This window comes from Bubalus kerabau, chromosome 3 (genome assembly GCF_029407905.1).
Source record: "Bubalus kerabau isolate K-KA32 ecotype Philippines breed swamp buffalo chromosome 3, PCC_UOA_SB_1v2, whole genome shotgun sequence".
NCBI lineage: Eukaryota > Metazoa > Chordata > Mammalia > Artiodactyla > Bovidae > Bubalus > Bubalus kerabau.
In genome coordinates, this window is record NC_073626.1 from 57,981,856 (window position 1) to 57,997,864 (window position 16,009).

The window sequence follows — 16,009 nt, forward strand, 5'->3', positions numbered from 1 at the left end:
AAGGAAATCTCCATGATATAAAATGCAAAAAGACCTGCAGTTATCAGAGGTCATGGAAGCAGAGGGCAACTGCAGAGATTCTAATGATTCTGAGAATAAGAAAACCCTGAAACAGCTAACAGGTTTTCACTGGCCAAGTATGATGGACCAACTGGTTTTGTTCAGCCTGATATTAGGTAAGCACATGGCAGTCTGACCTCTATGAACGTGGAACTCACAAGGTAGGACTCCCTTCCAGGGAAGGGCCCCACGCAAAGGAGAAACTGTTGAGGGCAGAATAATACCTGAGTAGGACAGAAATAGACAATAAAAGAAAGTGTCCAAATAAAACCTGAAGAAGGGAACAGAGTCAGGAAATTTCAAAAAGCAAGCTACCTTTTTTTTAAAGTCACCATATTTTAACAAAACATAAAATCAACAGGATAGGGAACCAGGGAAGTTAAAGAAAACAAATTTCACATGAAATTGAGCAGAGAAAGTCTCAGTGTCAAATGCCATACAGAGCTGCTGTAAGAAGAGAGGAGGGGAAAGAACAGAATAACACTCTTAGCCTTACAAGAGAAATTCTTCAGTGATAACGATATACTGGGAATTCCATGGGAGTCCAGTGGTTAGGACTCAACACTTTCACTGCTAGGGCCCAGGTACAATCCCTGGTTGAGGAACAAAGATCCCCTGTAAGCCACCTGGTGTGGCCAAAAAAAAATGTATAGGGCAAACTGTGTAAGTTACTCAACAGAAAAGAAAGGGACGGAGGGAGAACCTATAAATTAAGAGAACACACTCCCCCCCAAAATTAATAAATTTGTAAAAAAACTGAGAAAACTAAACTCTATTGTATGGAGAGGCACTCTTGGGCAATGAAATGATTTTTTTAAAAAGAAAACAGCAAATAATTCCAAAAGAAGAAAGTGACTCCTTTTGAAGGGCAAAAGTCAGCTGTGGTGGGGACACAGCACATGCAGGGCTTCCATGGTGCCAAGCTAAGTTCAATTTCTTGACCTGGGTGAAAATCACAAAAGTGTTCCCTTCATCATAATGCATCACACTATACATTTCTTGTGAGTTGTTGTCTATACCAGTTTCATTTCAGAATTAAAAAGTGGTTTTAAAATTAGCATTTCTTTTATATCAAACATACAACCAGTGTACAAACAGCTTTGATTCTCTTGCTCTCTATTTTTTTTTACAAGTTTGTTCAACTCAAAATCCGGTAAGATCCACACATTACATTAAGGTGACACATTTTTAAGTTTCTCTTGAAGTTCCTCCTTCCCTCTTTTCTTTTTAATGTATTTGTTGATAAAATCAGATCATTTTGCCATAAAGTCTTTCACATTCTAGCTTTTCCTGACTATAGCCCTGTAATATTTCTTCACATTTCCTATCTGCTGTTCTCCTGTGATCTACAGACTGTGATCACCCTCGGGGTTAACTGGTTTAGCAAAACTGCATCTCTCTCTTCAGCTGTGCTATATAAATGAAGTCTGTAGTTTCAGGTTTTTTGCACAGGCATTTTTCTCCTTAAATGACAATAAGTGCACATTCAGTTCAGTTCAGTTCAGTTCAGTCGCTCAGTCGTGTCCAACTCTTTACAACCCCATGAACCGCAGCACGCCAGGCCTCCCTGTCCATCACCAACTCTTGGAATCCAACCAAACTCATATCCATCGAGTTGGTGATGCCATCCAACCATCTCATCCTCTGTCGTCCCCTTCTCCTCCGGCCTTCAATCTTTCCCAGCATCAGGGTCATTTCAAATGAGTCAGCTCTTTACATTAGGTGGCCAAAGTATTGGAGTTTCAGGTTCAACATCAGTCCTTCCAATGAACACCCAGGACTGATCTCCTTTAGGATGGACTGGTTGGATCTCCTTGCAGTCCAAGGAACTCTCAAGAGTCTTCTTCAAACCCACAGTTCAAAAGCATCAATTCCTCGGCGCTCAGCTTTCTTTATAGCCCAGCTCTCACATCCATACATGACCACTGGAAAAACCATAGCCTTGACTAGATGGACCTTTTTTATATGTTATTTGAAGACTGAACAGAATCGGTTTTGCTCATTATTTACAAACAAATCATAAATCCTAGAAAATTTCAGGTAGAAAAGGTACAGTGCTGTAACACAATGACAGGACAGCTGCAATATATCCAATCATGTTATACAACCCCTAAAAGAGGTACTGTCACAGGGAGGCACTGAACTCACCTGCTGGAAGGCTTGTATTGTAGCTGAGTAGGAGCGAAGAGACAGACAAAATTTCAACAGATTCTGCTGTAGTGGTGACAGAAACTGAAATGCAGCTTTCAGTATTGCATGATAATAGGAGTAATCAGTACCTGTCAGGAAGAATATCAACCAAAATAGTTCTATATGACTACAGGTATCCAAATAAGGTAGCTCATAAAGTATAAAGCTATGTGTTACAAAAGCATATGATTGTCTTGTAAAGTGAAAGTGTTAGTTGCTCAGTCCTGTCTGACTCTTTTGCAACCCCATGGACTGCAGTCCTTGAGGTTCCGCTATCCATGGAATTCTCCAGGCAAGAATACTGGAGTGGGAACCCATTCCCTTCTCCAGGGAATCTTTCTGACCCAGGGATCAAACTCGGTCTACTACATTGCAGGAGAACTCTTTAACCTCCTGAGCCACCAGGGAAGCAAAGCATACTGTCCTGAGCTGTTGTCAAATGCTCAGAATTACTTAGTGTATACTGTGCAATTGGACTCTTCCTCTCTTCAATCCTTTTTTCACTATTCCCTCTCCCTGGACTGAGATTTTCCACTTACCTGGATGACTAACTCCCACCTTCTTCCTCAGGAAGAACTCAGTTTATGAGAGCACCTATCCCACGGAGGCATTCCCAGCCCCTACTCCCACACCTCAATCAATCATGTTCCTCTCTTCTTGGCTTACCTCTCTCACTTAGCATATTGTTCACTCGCTTACTTAATCACCAACTACCCCCCCGCAATAGTCTTTGAGCCTCTGCACAAAGAAACTATGTTGTGTCTTTGTGTTCCCTGGCACATGTTATCTATTCAAATAACCCAACAAGACTGAGCAATGTAATGAGGAAGTACAAGATATTAAAAGATGCTAATGAAACTATGGTTTGGGGAGAGGCATTGAAACAAATTGTCTGGGGGAAAAATACACATAGCAGTATAAAAAAATCCCCAGGATATATTAAATGAAAATCACAAGGTATAAAACAATATATTTAGTACACTATTTTTTCTTACTGTTAGAAAGAATAAGTAATAAGAATACATACTTATGTATTGGATTGGCCAAAAAGTTTATTCAGGTTTTTCTGTAAAATAGAATGGAAAAACCTGAACAAATTTTTGGTCAACTCAATAGTTGTAAAAAAAAAAAAAGAAGAAGAAGAACGAAAAAAATACTGAAGGCTAAACAAATTAATTTTAAATGGTTATAAAAAGCCAAGAGAAACAGAAGGAACAAGATTTTTCTGTGTACAGCCTTTTATATAGCTTGGTTTTTCTTCTAAAATTTTACTTTATAATGAAGTATAGTTGATTAACAATATTATGATAGTTTCAGGTATGTGAAGCTTTGACTTTTAAACTACTATTATATATTTTTGAAAAATTTAATAAAAATATTTAACATTTTAAAAAGCAAAATGTAAAAGGTTCTGTATGACATTAGCACCTTCAAAGTAGAAAAAGAGATCACAAAGAAATGTCTTAAAATGTTTTGTGAAGTTGCTCAGTTGTGTCCAACTCTTTGCGACCTCACGGACTGTAGCCTACCAGGCTCCTCCATCCATGGGATTTTCCAAGCAAGAATACTGGAGTGGATTGCCATTTCCTTCTCCAGGAGATCTTCCCAACCCAGGGATTGAACCTAGGTCTTCCGCATTGCAGGCAGACACCTTATCATCTGAGCCACAAGGGAACGTTGCCAGAGTGTTAAAAGTGACTATCTTTGGGTAGTAGGACTATGAATAATATTTCAAACAAAGTGTTTAATATACTTTTGTGGTCACTTTCAAGAATTCATACTCTCCTAACTTCAACCAAAAACACACTAGCATTTATACTGAAGAAATTTCATTTTAAATGTCAGAGTTCAAATTTCACTATAAAAACCACTTTGATAAATTTGTTTTATGAAATTGTAAACTAAAATGATTTTTTTGGTTACTTGAACAATTCTAGTGGACTCTAAATTACTTAACTAAAACTTACAGATGCTTGTTCAAAAGTTTTACGTATTTAAACTGCAAAAAAGATTTAGACTTCACCTTTTAAATATGCTCTAATTTTTTAAATCATAAAGTTAAAAATAAATTCAAACATTAACAGCAGTCACATATTTATAATTTTACACACTTTCACTTCAACAAGGACTTATCCCTGTCAATGCAATATTCAAGGTTTTAACTACTCATGTATCAGCATCTTTGACTATTAATGTCCATATTCTATATGGTTTACATTGACTTAGAAAACGTTTGTGAAAGCTCATCAAAAACTAAACAAGTATACAGTTTACATTAATTTGACACCTGACACTCTAGTTGTGAGCGGCTGGCATGGGTAATGGAAAACATTTTGGATGGCACTCAATGAGAAGAAACTCAACAGATAACAGATCAGTTGAGTAATTAGTTCATAACAAAAGAAAGTGAATCAAATCTGATGGTTATTATGTCGATGCTAAATGATTCTAAATGAATTTGACTTCTGCAAAATATTCACATAGCACTTTCAATAAAAGAACACAAAAGAACAAAACACAAAGCGGGGGGAATCAAAGGCAATTCTTATTGCCAAAGTTGTAAACTTTTTCAAAAATAATTACTAGTTTGTGTTGGCTCTGCTGGCTGCCATGACAATTCTACTCACTAAAGATAAAAATGTTTTCCATTAATTGCCATGCCACCATACTCTGAAAGAGACCAAATTTCTCATATATTCCCAGACACCAAAGTCAAAGAAGCATCTGTTTCTGTTTTACCGTGATGATCTGATGATCCGATATTTTGACTGGCTTCTACAAAATCCCAAAATTTCTCTTGACTGTCTTCTGCTAAAAACTCACTGAGAGAAAAGGGGAAAATATCAGAAATAAAACAACTTAATAAAAATCTTCCAATATAAGTTATATTACTAAGGAGAGTAAAAATAAGCTTTAAGTTTCCAAATGTCCAAAGCTTGGTTTTGATAATATATATTATATATGAATATATGTAATATATTTCAATAAAATATTTTCTAATTTTAGGCACATCTTACTTACTAGCTATTAATAATTAGCTTCATAGTTTATTCACTTAATAGCTTCATAGGTATTCCTTAAGAATCCTAGAATAATAGAAATGTTGTAACAACAGGGAAGTCCCAATATAAAGAAAGGTTATGAAATTTCATTTGTGAAAATGCCGTCAGTAGTGGAAGCAGAATTAGGAATTTCTAATTCTAGTACTAGTTCTGCTCACTCATTTTCTGAAAGACTTACAAAGAACAAAACAATATGTTTCGCCTAAGGTTCTCCTGAGGAAAACATGAATCCTAGAGACATCTCTAGGAGACTGAAGGCAGCATGCTGCAATCTTTCTACATCCATAAATCCAAACTTTAAAGGCCATCAAATTTTAAAGTTAGCACTGATTTAATAAAATCAGGTCTCAGAACTTAATGCCATCTTAATTTTTTCCTTGACTTTAGTGTACCGACCTAAAATAAAATAAAGGCTATTCTACACTTCCCTTCATTCAGGGCCTTTAAAATCCCGAGAAGAAGAAGCAGGTATTCAGTGAATGATTCATGTAAATCGGTTATCTTCTCCTCCAAGCCATACCAACGTAGTGGTGGTCTTTCCCTGTCTTAGAGCAAACTACAGATCTGGATCTCAGCTTACCTAGCCAAAGGAAGACTTTCCCATTACTTGTCAACACTGGGATGTACAACTCTCACTCTACTCCACAGCTAGACACAGAAATATGGGAAAAATAAGAAACATTTCCTGGTAATGCACAGCTTCTCTAAAAATAGGTTTCTGAAAACACCCATTATAATAATGTATTAAATTATTTAGTGCCTCCTTGAGTGTGGCATTTTTCTAGGCTTTCGAGTAACTGACACAGACATCACACACATCTTATAATAGCTTACAGTCTATTAATGTCTTACAGGTATTAAGACAGATTACGATGTGTAAATAAATGCTAAATTCATGAATTAAAGCAGCATTCACAAGATAAGTGAGCAGAAGGGGGAGAAGTAATACACTCATTAGTTCTGAGACAAGGGTTCACTTAAGCTAAGACCCTCCTGCAAAGGCCATATGCACATAAATATATACTTTTCATATAATTACAGGAAAACATAAACATCCATTCTTTCTCACCCCAATGCATAAGTAAGTCTTACAATGTCTAAGTGTCAAACAGTCTTAAGAAAATTAATTACCAGATCCACTGAACTAAGCCATGGAAGATAAGAACAGTACAAGGCACTATTAAAAGGAATGCTGCCATTTGCTTACAGTGTGCTTCAATTTGTTTGCTTTTTGCTCTAAAGTACTTTTTAGCTTCTGATATCTATTCCACTGAGTAAAAAATCAAGTTTTACAGATGAAATTCTACGGTGTCTGAGACTTGCTTTACAGTGTTTCAGTGGGAGAAGGCAGGAGCGCGGTGGCAGTGACGGTTACGGGGCTGGAGCTGACGATCGCTACAACTGGGCGACGGGCAGAGAGAGCACAGCACAGATAACATTCTCCCCACTTATAAATATATTAACTTTCTTAAGGGCATAGAGGTAGTAAAAGAGAAATCTGGAATTTACATTCCAGTCTCTATCACTCAAATTTTTCAAGCTGCATTCTCAGGCCATTGTAATATTTACGCATTCAATAAATGATTGCTTCAATTTTAATAACAGAACTTTATTTATACAACGTTTCTGTTAGTAACTATAGCTGCTCAAAACATATTCAGGGCTCTACTTCAATTAAATACTGATGGACAAACAGAAGCTACAAACCCTTCATTAGCATCAGGTCCAATCTAAAAATACACACGGGAATATTTTCAGTCCCTAAGGGCCAGAAGCAAGGAAAGCAAAATGTCTGTGTTAACTGCATGCCTTGATGTGTGGAGAAATATCTGACCCTTCAGCCTTCCACCATGGAAGTGCTGTGACCCACCATCAATGTCTGCTGTGGATGCAGGAGGGAAGGATGGTGGCCTCAGCCAGCTCTGAGGTGAATATGGAGTGGTTTCAAACAAGCACTGCATGTTTTTGAGTTGTCTACCCATCCCATTACCCTAGCAAACTATCTGTAAATAGCCACAAAGGAAAACTAAAATAGCGAACCCAAATGGCAAATGGCCAGGATATCATGAAAAGGGGCTATGTTTGTTATGGGTAAACTGGGGTAAAGGAAATAGTTTATAATACTCACTTCATTGAGATCAAAGAACTGAAAAAAATTGATCAATTAAGGCTGACAATTTGAGCATACTTTCTCAAAAGTCCATAAGTGTATGCCATAAGACTCTTCTAAGAAAACACACAAACACCAGTAAGTTTGTTAGTGTAAGTGAGAGAAATGGATGTAACCCAGTTATGAACATTAAGCAGAATATCTTAAAATATCTATTACAGACAGCTGCACAAACTTATTTGTAAAGTAGTAGTAAATCTCAATGACTTAAGACTGACACCAGGCAAATCATCCAAAATTAGATGAGCAGAAAGGAAGAAAATACATTCAGTTAGTTATGTGAGCCCTAGCCCAGGCAGTCGCGGACCTCACATGCCTGCACACTTCACTGCTACAAACACCCAAGATCTAACAAGGGGCTCGGCCTATTTATCTAACTAGTTATTGTAACATCACCATGACATATAAGCAGTGGGGTCTGGTGGGGCGGGCAGGGGGGTTGTCAGGGCCTGGGGTTTGTTTCTGCTGCCCTTTAATTGCTGAGGAGAGGGAGGTACGGAGAAGTGATGGCAGAAAGCCTGTTCGGCAGAAAGTTGGAAGGCTCCTCAGCAAGTCAAGACCAGCTCCTGCATGTCCCATGTTCCTACCGGCCTCTCCTCAATACAAAGGAGGCTCTTCCTTAGGAGGTACACCATCAACACAACAAATACTTTGCTCCCATCTTTCTAGGGATTAAGGAAAGATGTGAGAAGATGAAATTCTAAGTTGAAGGTCACAAAGATAGACCACAAAGTTAACTGATGAACAGTTCAAATTTCCAGCTCTATCAAATTCTGAAATTACTAAATGTTTATCGTTCACCTACCTAAGTGTATGCTTTAGAAAGATTCGCTATAGGTCCTAGCTATATGTTATTTGAGATACAATAAAAATAAGCTTCCCTCTATAAACAAAAAAACTGACTAAAAGACAGGTATCTGATTATACTTCTATAACAACCATTTACTAAAAAGTATATTTGGTTTATAAAATCTTCCAAGAAATCATTGACTATATTTTACTTTATCAATTTTAAGACGTTTTCTTTTTTTTTTCCCCCAAGTTTGGGCAATCTTTACTGAGAAATTGAGACGCGTGTTTTCTTTTTTCCCCTAAAAACATACGTCTGGTTTCTACAATCTGTCTATTAACTCCTTCTTGCGGTTCATTGAAGGGTTGTCAAGTTTCCTTCAACTTTCATTTTCTTCCATACTCCCCAGACGAGAGAATCTCTTCTCGTTTGAGAGGTAACGGTGGGAAACTTGGTGTGACTTACTGCATATTCATTACACTCTAAATCCCTTCAAAGCCTAGGCCTTTGAAACTCATTTTCTGCACCAAGACCCCAGAACACAGCAGAAGTAGAAATGGCTGCATGCGGCAGAAGGCAAACAGGCAAGAACCAGTCTTGCAGAGTTTCTTGAAGCCCCAGATTGTACTGAGGTAGATGGGGTAGGAGACTAGAGTCCAGCATGTTTCAGGAAATGCTGCCCAAAGACAACTGTCAATTTTAAGACATATCATTGTTTTAGAAAATGCTGAGTGAAAGATGCTACCAATTTTAATTGTAAGATAACAACTTGATTAACTGCATCCTGATTTTGGAGATGCTAACATCAGATAAGGTGTAGCCACTTTCTCAGCTCCCCTCTGCACTCTTTTATCTGGGGTCTGTCTCCTTCCAAGTTTTCAGGAGGGGTATGTCCTGCACCTGCATCTCAACAAGCTCTCTTCTCTTTCTTGTATTAAACACCCCTTAGCACCCTGTTCAAATAAACAGAAATTTTCCTTTAAGTACAACACTCTTTTCCCTTATTAGCATATTTACACTCTTCCTGGAAGACACCAAAATAACTAAACCAGTTCAGTATACCTGTCTGAAGAAGTCCCTCAGGATCTGCCATCGCTGCAGTCCTAGCCTGCAGCAGAGTCTGTGAGGGGCACTCAGCACGGTGCACGCTGAGTGGGGCTCCTACTAAATGCATAATGAGAATCCCACTCCCTAAAAGCTCCCAAATATTCACCGGCAGAGCCCACATTTTCACTTAAACATGTGAAAGGAAAAAACATGTCTTCTTACCTGGCTTCTAATAACAACGGAGTGGAAAACCATTTTGTTGTAAGAGAGGTCGTAATGGCTTTTGAATCTGCCTTAACTGAGGAAAACAGCCATAGTCCAGTAAGCATAGTCAGAAGGCCCATTTTACGGCAAAGTCCTAGAAAGGGAAAAAAAAAGATTTTTCTACAAGGCAATGTTTAAACCTGAATCTTAATACTTAGAGACACAAAAGAACGTGATTGTGACAGAAAATAAAAATGTTTCCAAAATATAACAGCACATACTATCTATAGATAATCGATAGATGTTAGTTGATTACTGACACACAACTAAAGGTGTGTCGTTCATTACACTCTTTTCTACAAAGGCTGCACTTCATCTCCTGGGTGCCTATACCATACAGAGATGTTAGCCTCTCATTTCGTAGGCTTCTCTTGCTGTGGAACAAGGGCTCGAGGGTGTGTGGGCCTCAGCAGTTGCAGCATGGGGGCTCAGTGGCTGTGGTTCCCGGGCTCTAGAGCACAGACTCAACAGCTATGGTGCGCCAGCTAAGTTGCTCCACGGCATGTGGGATCCTCCAGACCAGGGATCACACCCATGTCTTCTACATTGGCAGGTGAATTCTTCACCACTGAGCAACCAGGGAAGCCCAAAAAGTTGCCTTTAAAAGAGTTTGAAGTTCAGGCACTGTTGGCTTCTTGGGAAACAAAAAAATTAATATGAACGTTCCATTTATAAATGTGTAGTTGTTCAGTCACTAAGTTGTGTCTGTCTCTTGCAACCCCACGGAGTCCTCCAGGCTCTTTATCCATGGTATTTCCCAGGCAAGAATATTGAAGTGGGTTGCTATTTCCTTCTCCAGAGAATCTTCCTGACCCAGGGATCGAACCCCTGTCTTCTGCATTGTAGGTGGATTCTTTACCCTCAGCCACTAGGGAAGCCTCATTTATAAACAGATATTTTTTTAAAAATCAACATTAATAAAGACTAGGACTAACCAAACCAGACCTCTGACAATGAAACCTGCTAGCAGGTAAGTCCTAGCTTGGGAAGGGGTGGGGGGTGGGGGGGTGGGGGCACGGAGAGGAAACTGGAAATGATGTAGGCTCCTCTCCCGAAATAGCAAAAGTTACTGACATTTCCTGCAGAGGGGCAAGCAAGGACCCAAACTGTTACATACAATTTAAGACCACTCAAGAACTCTCTCAGACACCCTCCCCTGGAGGTTCATGGACTGCAGCCTCAGAAACCTGCTCCTCCTGACAGAACATGGGTTAGTAATAGAGACCTATGATCAATTCCTGAGTTTGCTAACCCCAAGCATGTTACCTAATAACTCCTCCGCCCTTACCCTTAGTCTCCCACTCTCTAAAATAAGAATAACAGTAACTGCCACGGGGGAGAATGAGAAGGCAACATGAAATCACTTTGTAACAAAAGTCACTTTGTAGCAAAAGTTACTTTTTGTAATGTGCCAAGCATGTGCCAAGTACTACACAAAAACTAAACTGCTCTAGCAAAATATGTCATAAGGAAGAGACGCTAGAAACTATATTCTAAACTATAGACTAACAGCTCATCACTATTACAAGGCCCCAAAAACATTCCTTGGAAATGTATCCTCTGTGGCTGGGGGGGAAAAAAAACACTTTGCTGTACAGCAACGACTAACACAACACTGTAAATCAGCTATAGTGCCTGCCTGCTCAGTTGTGTCCGTCTCCATGACCCCATGGACTGTAGCCCACCAGGCTCCTCTGTCCATGGAATTTTCCAGGCAAGAATACTGGAGCAGGTTGCCATTTCCTCCTCAAGGGGATCTTCGCAACCCAGGGACTGAACCCGTGTCTCCTGCATGCGCAAGCAGGTTCTTTACCACTGCGCCAACAAAAATTTTTTAAAATCCTATCCCAAAATCAGTAACCAGAGGCAGCGCATACGAACTATGTTCAAGCAGTAATAATGCTCCAGCTGTGTTCACAGTGTTTCGTGCAGGGACCTAGACGTGTCACCCACAACAGTGATGATTCCAGATGAGAAACTGGATGCCACTTAACAGTACTCCCAGATCTACTGCATGCATAGAGTGAGGAGGAGGCTCCTCCCCACTCACCCGAGCAGACACCCACATTTACTGAGCAATTACTAGAGGCGGGATCATTCTGACTGCGCCACTGCCAAGAGCTCTGCAAACAGCACGTTCACCAGCTCACCTCAGTAAACAGCAGCGCCTGGCAAACGGCAGACAGTCCATAAATACGCTGCATGATGTGTGAAACACTATCACCCCCACTTTAAAAATAAGAAAATGGGAATTCAGAGAGGCTAAGTAACTTGCCTAATAAATAGCAATACTTGGAACCTACACATGCCTGTTTTTAAAACTTCTACAATACCATGATCTCAGCCCTGGCTTTAAGAAGGGTTCTTAACGTCCAGACCTAGACTGAGCATACAGCTTTATTATGAGACCCAAGACAAGTTCAAGGATTTCTAGGGCAGAGACTTTGGGTCCCAAATGGCCACGAGAGGTATCGTTTCACCTTGAAACCAAGGAACCAAGGGTGCAATCAAGCAACCAGCCTGACAGGTCCATCCTGGGACTGACTCTGGGGACAGAATGTGAGCTCCTCAAGAGCAGGGAGTTTTATCTGTCACAGTCACATGCCTAGCATAATGCCTGGAACACAGGAGGCCCTCAACATAAACAAACAGACTCTGTTCATTAACAGATGAATGAAAAGAACTGGGAGAAAAAGGGATGTGGCACCAAACGCAAAGGCGCTCAGAAAGCCTAGGACTTAAGAAGGGTGAAAATGAAAACTACACATCATGACTCACCCCGAGATCCCCTAGACCTGTTTTAAAGACACAGAGAGAGTTCTTGGGGTGCCGCAGAGCATCATTAGCGATGGAAAAGGGAGGAAAGCCATACATTAATGAACAGCTTTCCCATACCCAAACCCCACATCCTTGATACCACAGGTAACACCAGAGGAAAAGACTGTTCACAGAAGTCAAAATAAGAACCTTTCTGAGTGGTCCTTTATTTGAGGATACCTTCATTTGCCGAGATCCCATATCACTCTGACCCTAGTAGTCCTTCAGTGTTGCTTATTAAGAGGAATAGTCTGCAAACTAACAGTTGGCAGAATTTTCAGTGTGGCACTGCATGATTACAGGCATCACGCTTATGGCATGATGCATAAATTAAAAAGTCTTTAGTAAGTTCCAGGCCCAAATGATTCATCTATAAGATCTAACGTGTGGCCTGGCTTCTTTAGTGTAAATTAAAGACACTATCTCTTGCTCATTTATTTAAAGTATTCATCAGTTATATTCTGGCAAGTGTTTATCACTTTTGAAAAATAGAAAAGGCATAAAGTTCTAAGTCATCACCAACTTTTTCCATTTTTAAACTGAAGAAAACAGCTAATGAACTCAAAAAAACACTTAAAGGGTCAGGTTAATAGATGAGTTTCAACATATATGACAATAGCAAGGAAAAATATTAGGAAGTTACCCTTCTTGAGAAATAAATTTACTTCTGAAGTAATTAAATTAATATACATTTATACCTAGAATTTTCTCCATAGTTCAATCTAGTCCCCTCAAGTTAAACACACACTGTGAAGGGAGTTATACTACTGTAGAAAGCAATGTTTATTTCCCTTATTAAAAATAAGTTTCAGCTAAGTATATCAAAAGCAAGTCAAAAGGAAAGGCTACAATCAACCCAACTTTTATGCTGCTGCTGCTGCTAAGTAACTTCAGTCGTGTCCGACTCTGTGCAACCCCATAGACGGCAGCCCACCAGACTCCCCCTTCCCTGGGATTCTCCAGGCAAGAACACTGGAGTAGGTTGCCATTTCCTTCTCCAATGCATGAAAGTGAAAAGTGAAAGAGAGGTCGCTCAGTCGTGCCCCACTCTCAGCGACCCCATGGACTACAGCCTACCAGGCTCCTCCATCCATGGGATTTTCCAGGTAAGAGTACTGGAGTGGGGTGCCATTGCCTTTTCCTTTATGTTGCTATCATATAGCTATTTAAAACGTCTTCAAATATCACACTAAAATTGGCTGGCCAAGTGTATGATGAATGTTTTCAAAATAGTTAGCACACAGTAAGGCATAAGACCCCAAGACTTCAAATGAACAAACTATGCTAGTTTTCAAATCTGGTAAAAAAATGCAAAACAATCTAGAGATTCTGGCCAAGGAACACTGAAGAGCTCACGCCCATAACTCATTGGCGATGTACGCGGATCTTATTCTTCTGGCAGGTCCCAGGCTAAAAGTGAAACCGGATCATCCAATTTCCAGTCAACAGATCCTTGAAACAAACGAAAACGGTAAACAAAATTCACCACCCGAATTCATTTTAGGGAAAACAGAAATCTATAAAAAGATCCATCTTTTTCCCACCGGAGTCCTGCAAACCGCTGGCTCTCAACCTCCTTGGGGTCAAGCTTGGTCTGAATTCGTGTTAGGACACGTCCCCCAACCTCCGTCTGCACTTGGGCACACGGGTTTCAAAGCTCTCCAATGAAGGCGCAAAACCGATGAAGAGAGTCCGCGGCCAACCTCGCAGAAACCGGATTTGCCCAGAAAACACTGAAGGACTTCTAAAGGGACTCGAACAGAGAGGAAGGGCTGAGACACAGGAGGGGAAACTGAGTCAGGAAAGAATCGGAAGATCAAGGTGACCGAGACACATGGTGGCCTCGCTCCCCAGACCCTCTCTCCGCCGGCGAGACCTCCCCACTCCAACCCCAGGGGTACCTGTCACTGGTCTTGCAGCTGCAGCACACGCGCCGCTCTCATCCCCTTGCCAGCCCATGCCAGGGGCCGCGCTCTGTCCGCGACGGCACCTGCGACAACGCCGGGGCGGGGCAGGACAGCGGCGCAGGCGGCAGCAGCTGCGCCAGTGAGCGGCCGACACGCGCCTTTCCCGCGGCTCTGCTCACAAGCCGGCCTCGCAAAGGAGAGACCAGCTGCCGACCGCCCTTTACTTCCGCTTCCTACTGGCTAGCGCCGGAGGACTTCCGGCTACAGAGTCATGGCCAGGGCCGCCCAGAGCGCCACGCTACTGCCATCTTACTTCCGAAGAGGTTTCACCTCTCTCCTTGCTTCCGGAGGTTCAGTTTGGTTTCGGAGGCGCTGTTCTTTGAGGTTCTGTGAACATGTAAGGGAACTGGGAGAAGGCAATGGCAACCCACTCCAGTGCTCTAGCCTGGAAAATCCCATGGACGGAGGAGCCTGGTAGCTGCGGTCCATGGGGTCGCTAGAGTCGGACACGACTGAGAGACTTCACTTTCACTTTTCACTTTCACGCATTGGAGAAGGAAATGGCAACCCACTCCAGTGTTCTTGCCTGGAGAATCCCAGGGACAGGGGAGCCTGATGGGCTGCCGTCTATGGGGTCGCACCGAGTCGGACACGACTGAAGCGACTTGGCGGCAGCATCAGCAAGGGGACAACTGAGACACAAAAGCTTTACCACATGAAGAGACTGGATAGAATCCACTTCCTTAAACTCGTCCGTTAAAAGCACTGTTGCACCGTAAAGGACCAAACGACTTCATGTTTCTGAGTTTCTTAGACTTTATCTCAAACTGTCTTGGATAGCTTCCGTTCCAGGGAGCAGAGAAAAGAATTTTTTTTTTTTAATTTCATGAGACGTTTTTGCTTATTTTGTATAGGAAGTGGCAGCTTAATCTGCAAGGGTTACTTTGTCCTTTGAATTACTTTTTGGCAAATATAAATTACTATGTAAAATACTTTTAGAATTATGACACTGGGCAGGTCATTTTAGCCACCCAGAAATGAGTAAGTCTTTGGGCGATATATTGTAACTAATAAAGTGAGCTAAAAAGCCAAACATATTTTTGTAAGTACCTAAATAAAAAGTGTAAAATATTAACTGACTTATGGTTATATGGCGCAAACAGTCCATCCCTTGAGAGTGGCAGAACAAGTAGTAAAAAAAACACTTGTCTTAATCTGATACCTATATGTCTGTACTGTGCTTAAGAACTGTAGCTGACTGTTGGGTTTTCTGTTCCTTGCTAGACTAAAAGAAGTTCAAAAAAATTTAAGGAATGAAAATGATTGTTTCAAAATATATTTCTTCAGAGAGATTTTGTGTTAGAAGTTTTCCATTGTGTATTTTGTATGCCTTTTAAAGTCACTTCAAGTGATAATTTCATTAAAAATGAATTGTTTAACCACAATACAGAGTTAGTTTTTCACTCTGTTTTAACTTGGTTGTCTGCTATTGATGCATGAATAACACCAATACTTGCTTAGTTATAGCATACAACTAACTGATTGTTAGTATTATTTGTGGAAATAATACAAATACATTATTACTAACTTAAGTACATAGTTTACATCACAGTTCACTCTTGTTGTACTATCTTATGTGTTTTCACAAATATGCACATAATCATCATTACAGTTTCACACAGAATAGTTTCATCCCTCTAAT

At 40.5% G+C, this 16,009-nt stretch overlaps 1 protein-coding gene across 2 annotated transcripts in view; it reads right to left on the reverse strand.

Annotated features, from left to right (window-relative positions):
* Window positions 1-14,736, reverse strand: part of UGGT1 (UDP-glucose glycoprotein glucosyltransferase 1) — a 111,273-nt gene extending 96,537 nt beyond the window's left edge. For both annotated transcript variants that reach the window (XM_055571871.1, XM_055571869.1), the window contains exons 1-4: window positions 14,302-14,736; window positions 9,542-9,677; window positions 4,990-5,072; window positions 2,209-2,339 (exon numbers count right to left, since the gene is read on the reverse strand). In XM_055571871.1, coding sequence (XP_055427846.1) covers window positions 2,209-2,339; window positions 4,990-5,072; window positions 9,542-9,677; window positions 14,302-14,359 — 408 coding nt within the window. In that variant the 5' untranslated portion in view covers window positions 14,360-14,736. The remainder of the gene's footprint in view (window positions 1-2,208; window positions 2,340-4,989; window positions 5,073-9,541; window positions 9,678-14,301) is intronic.
* Window positions 14,737-16,009: the final 1,273 nt, after the last annotated feature.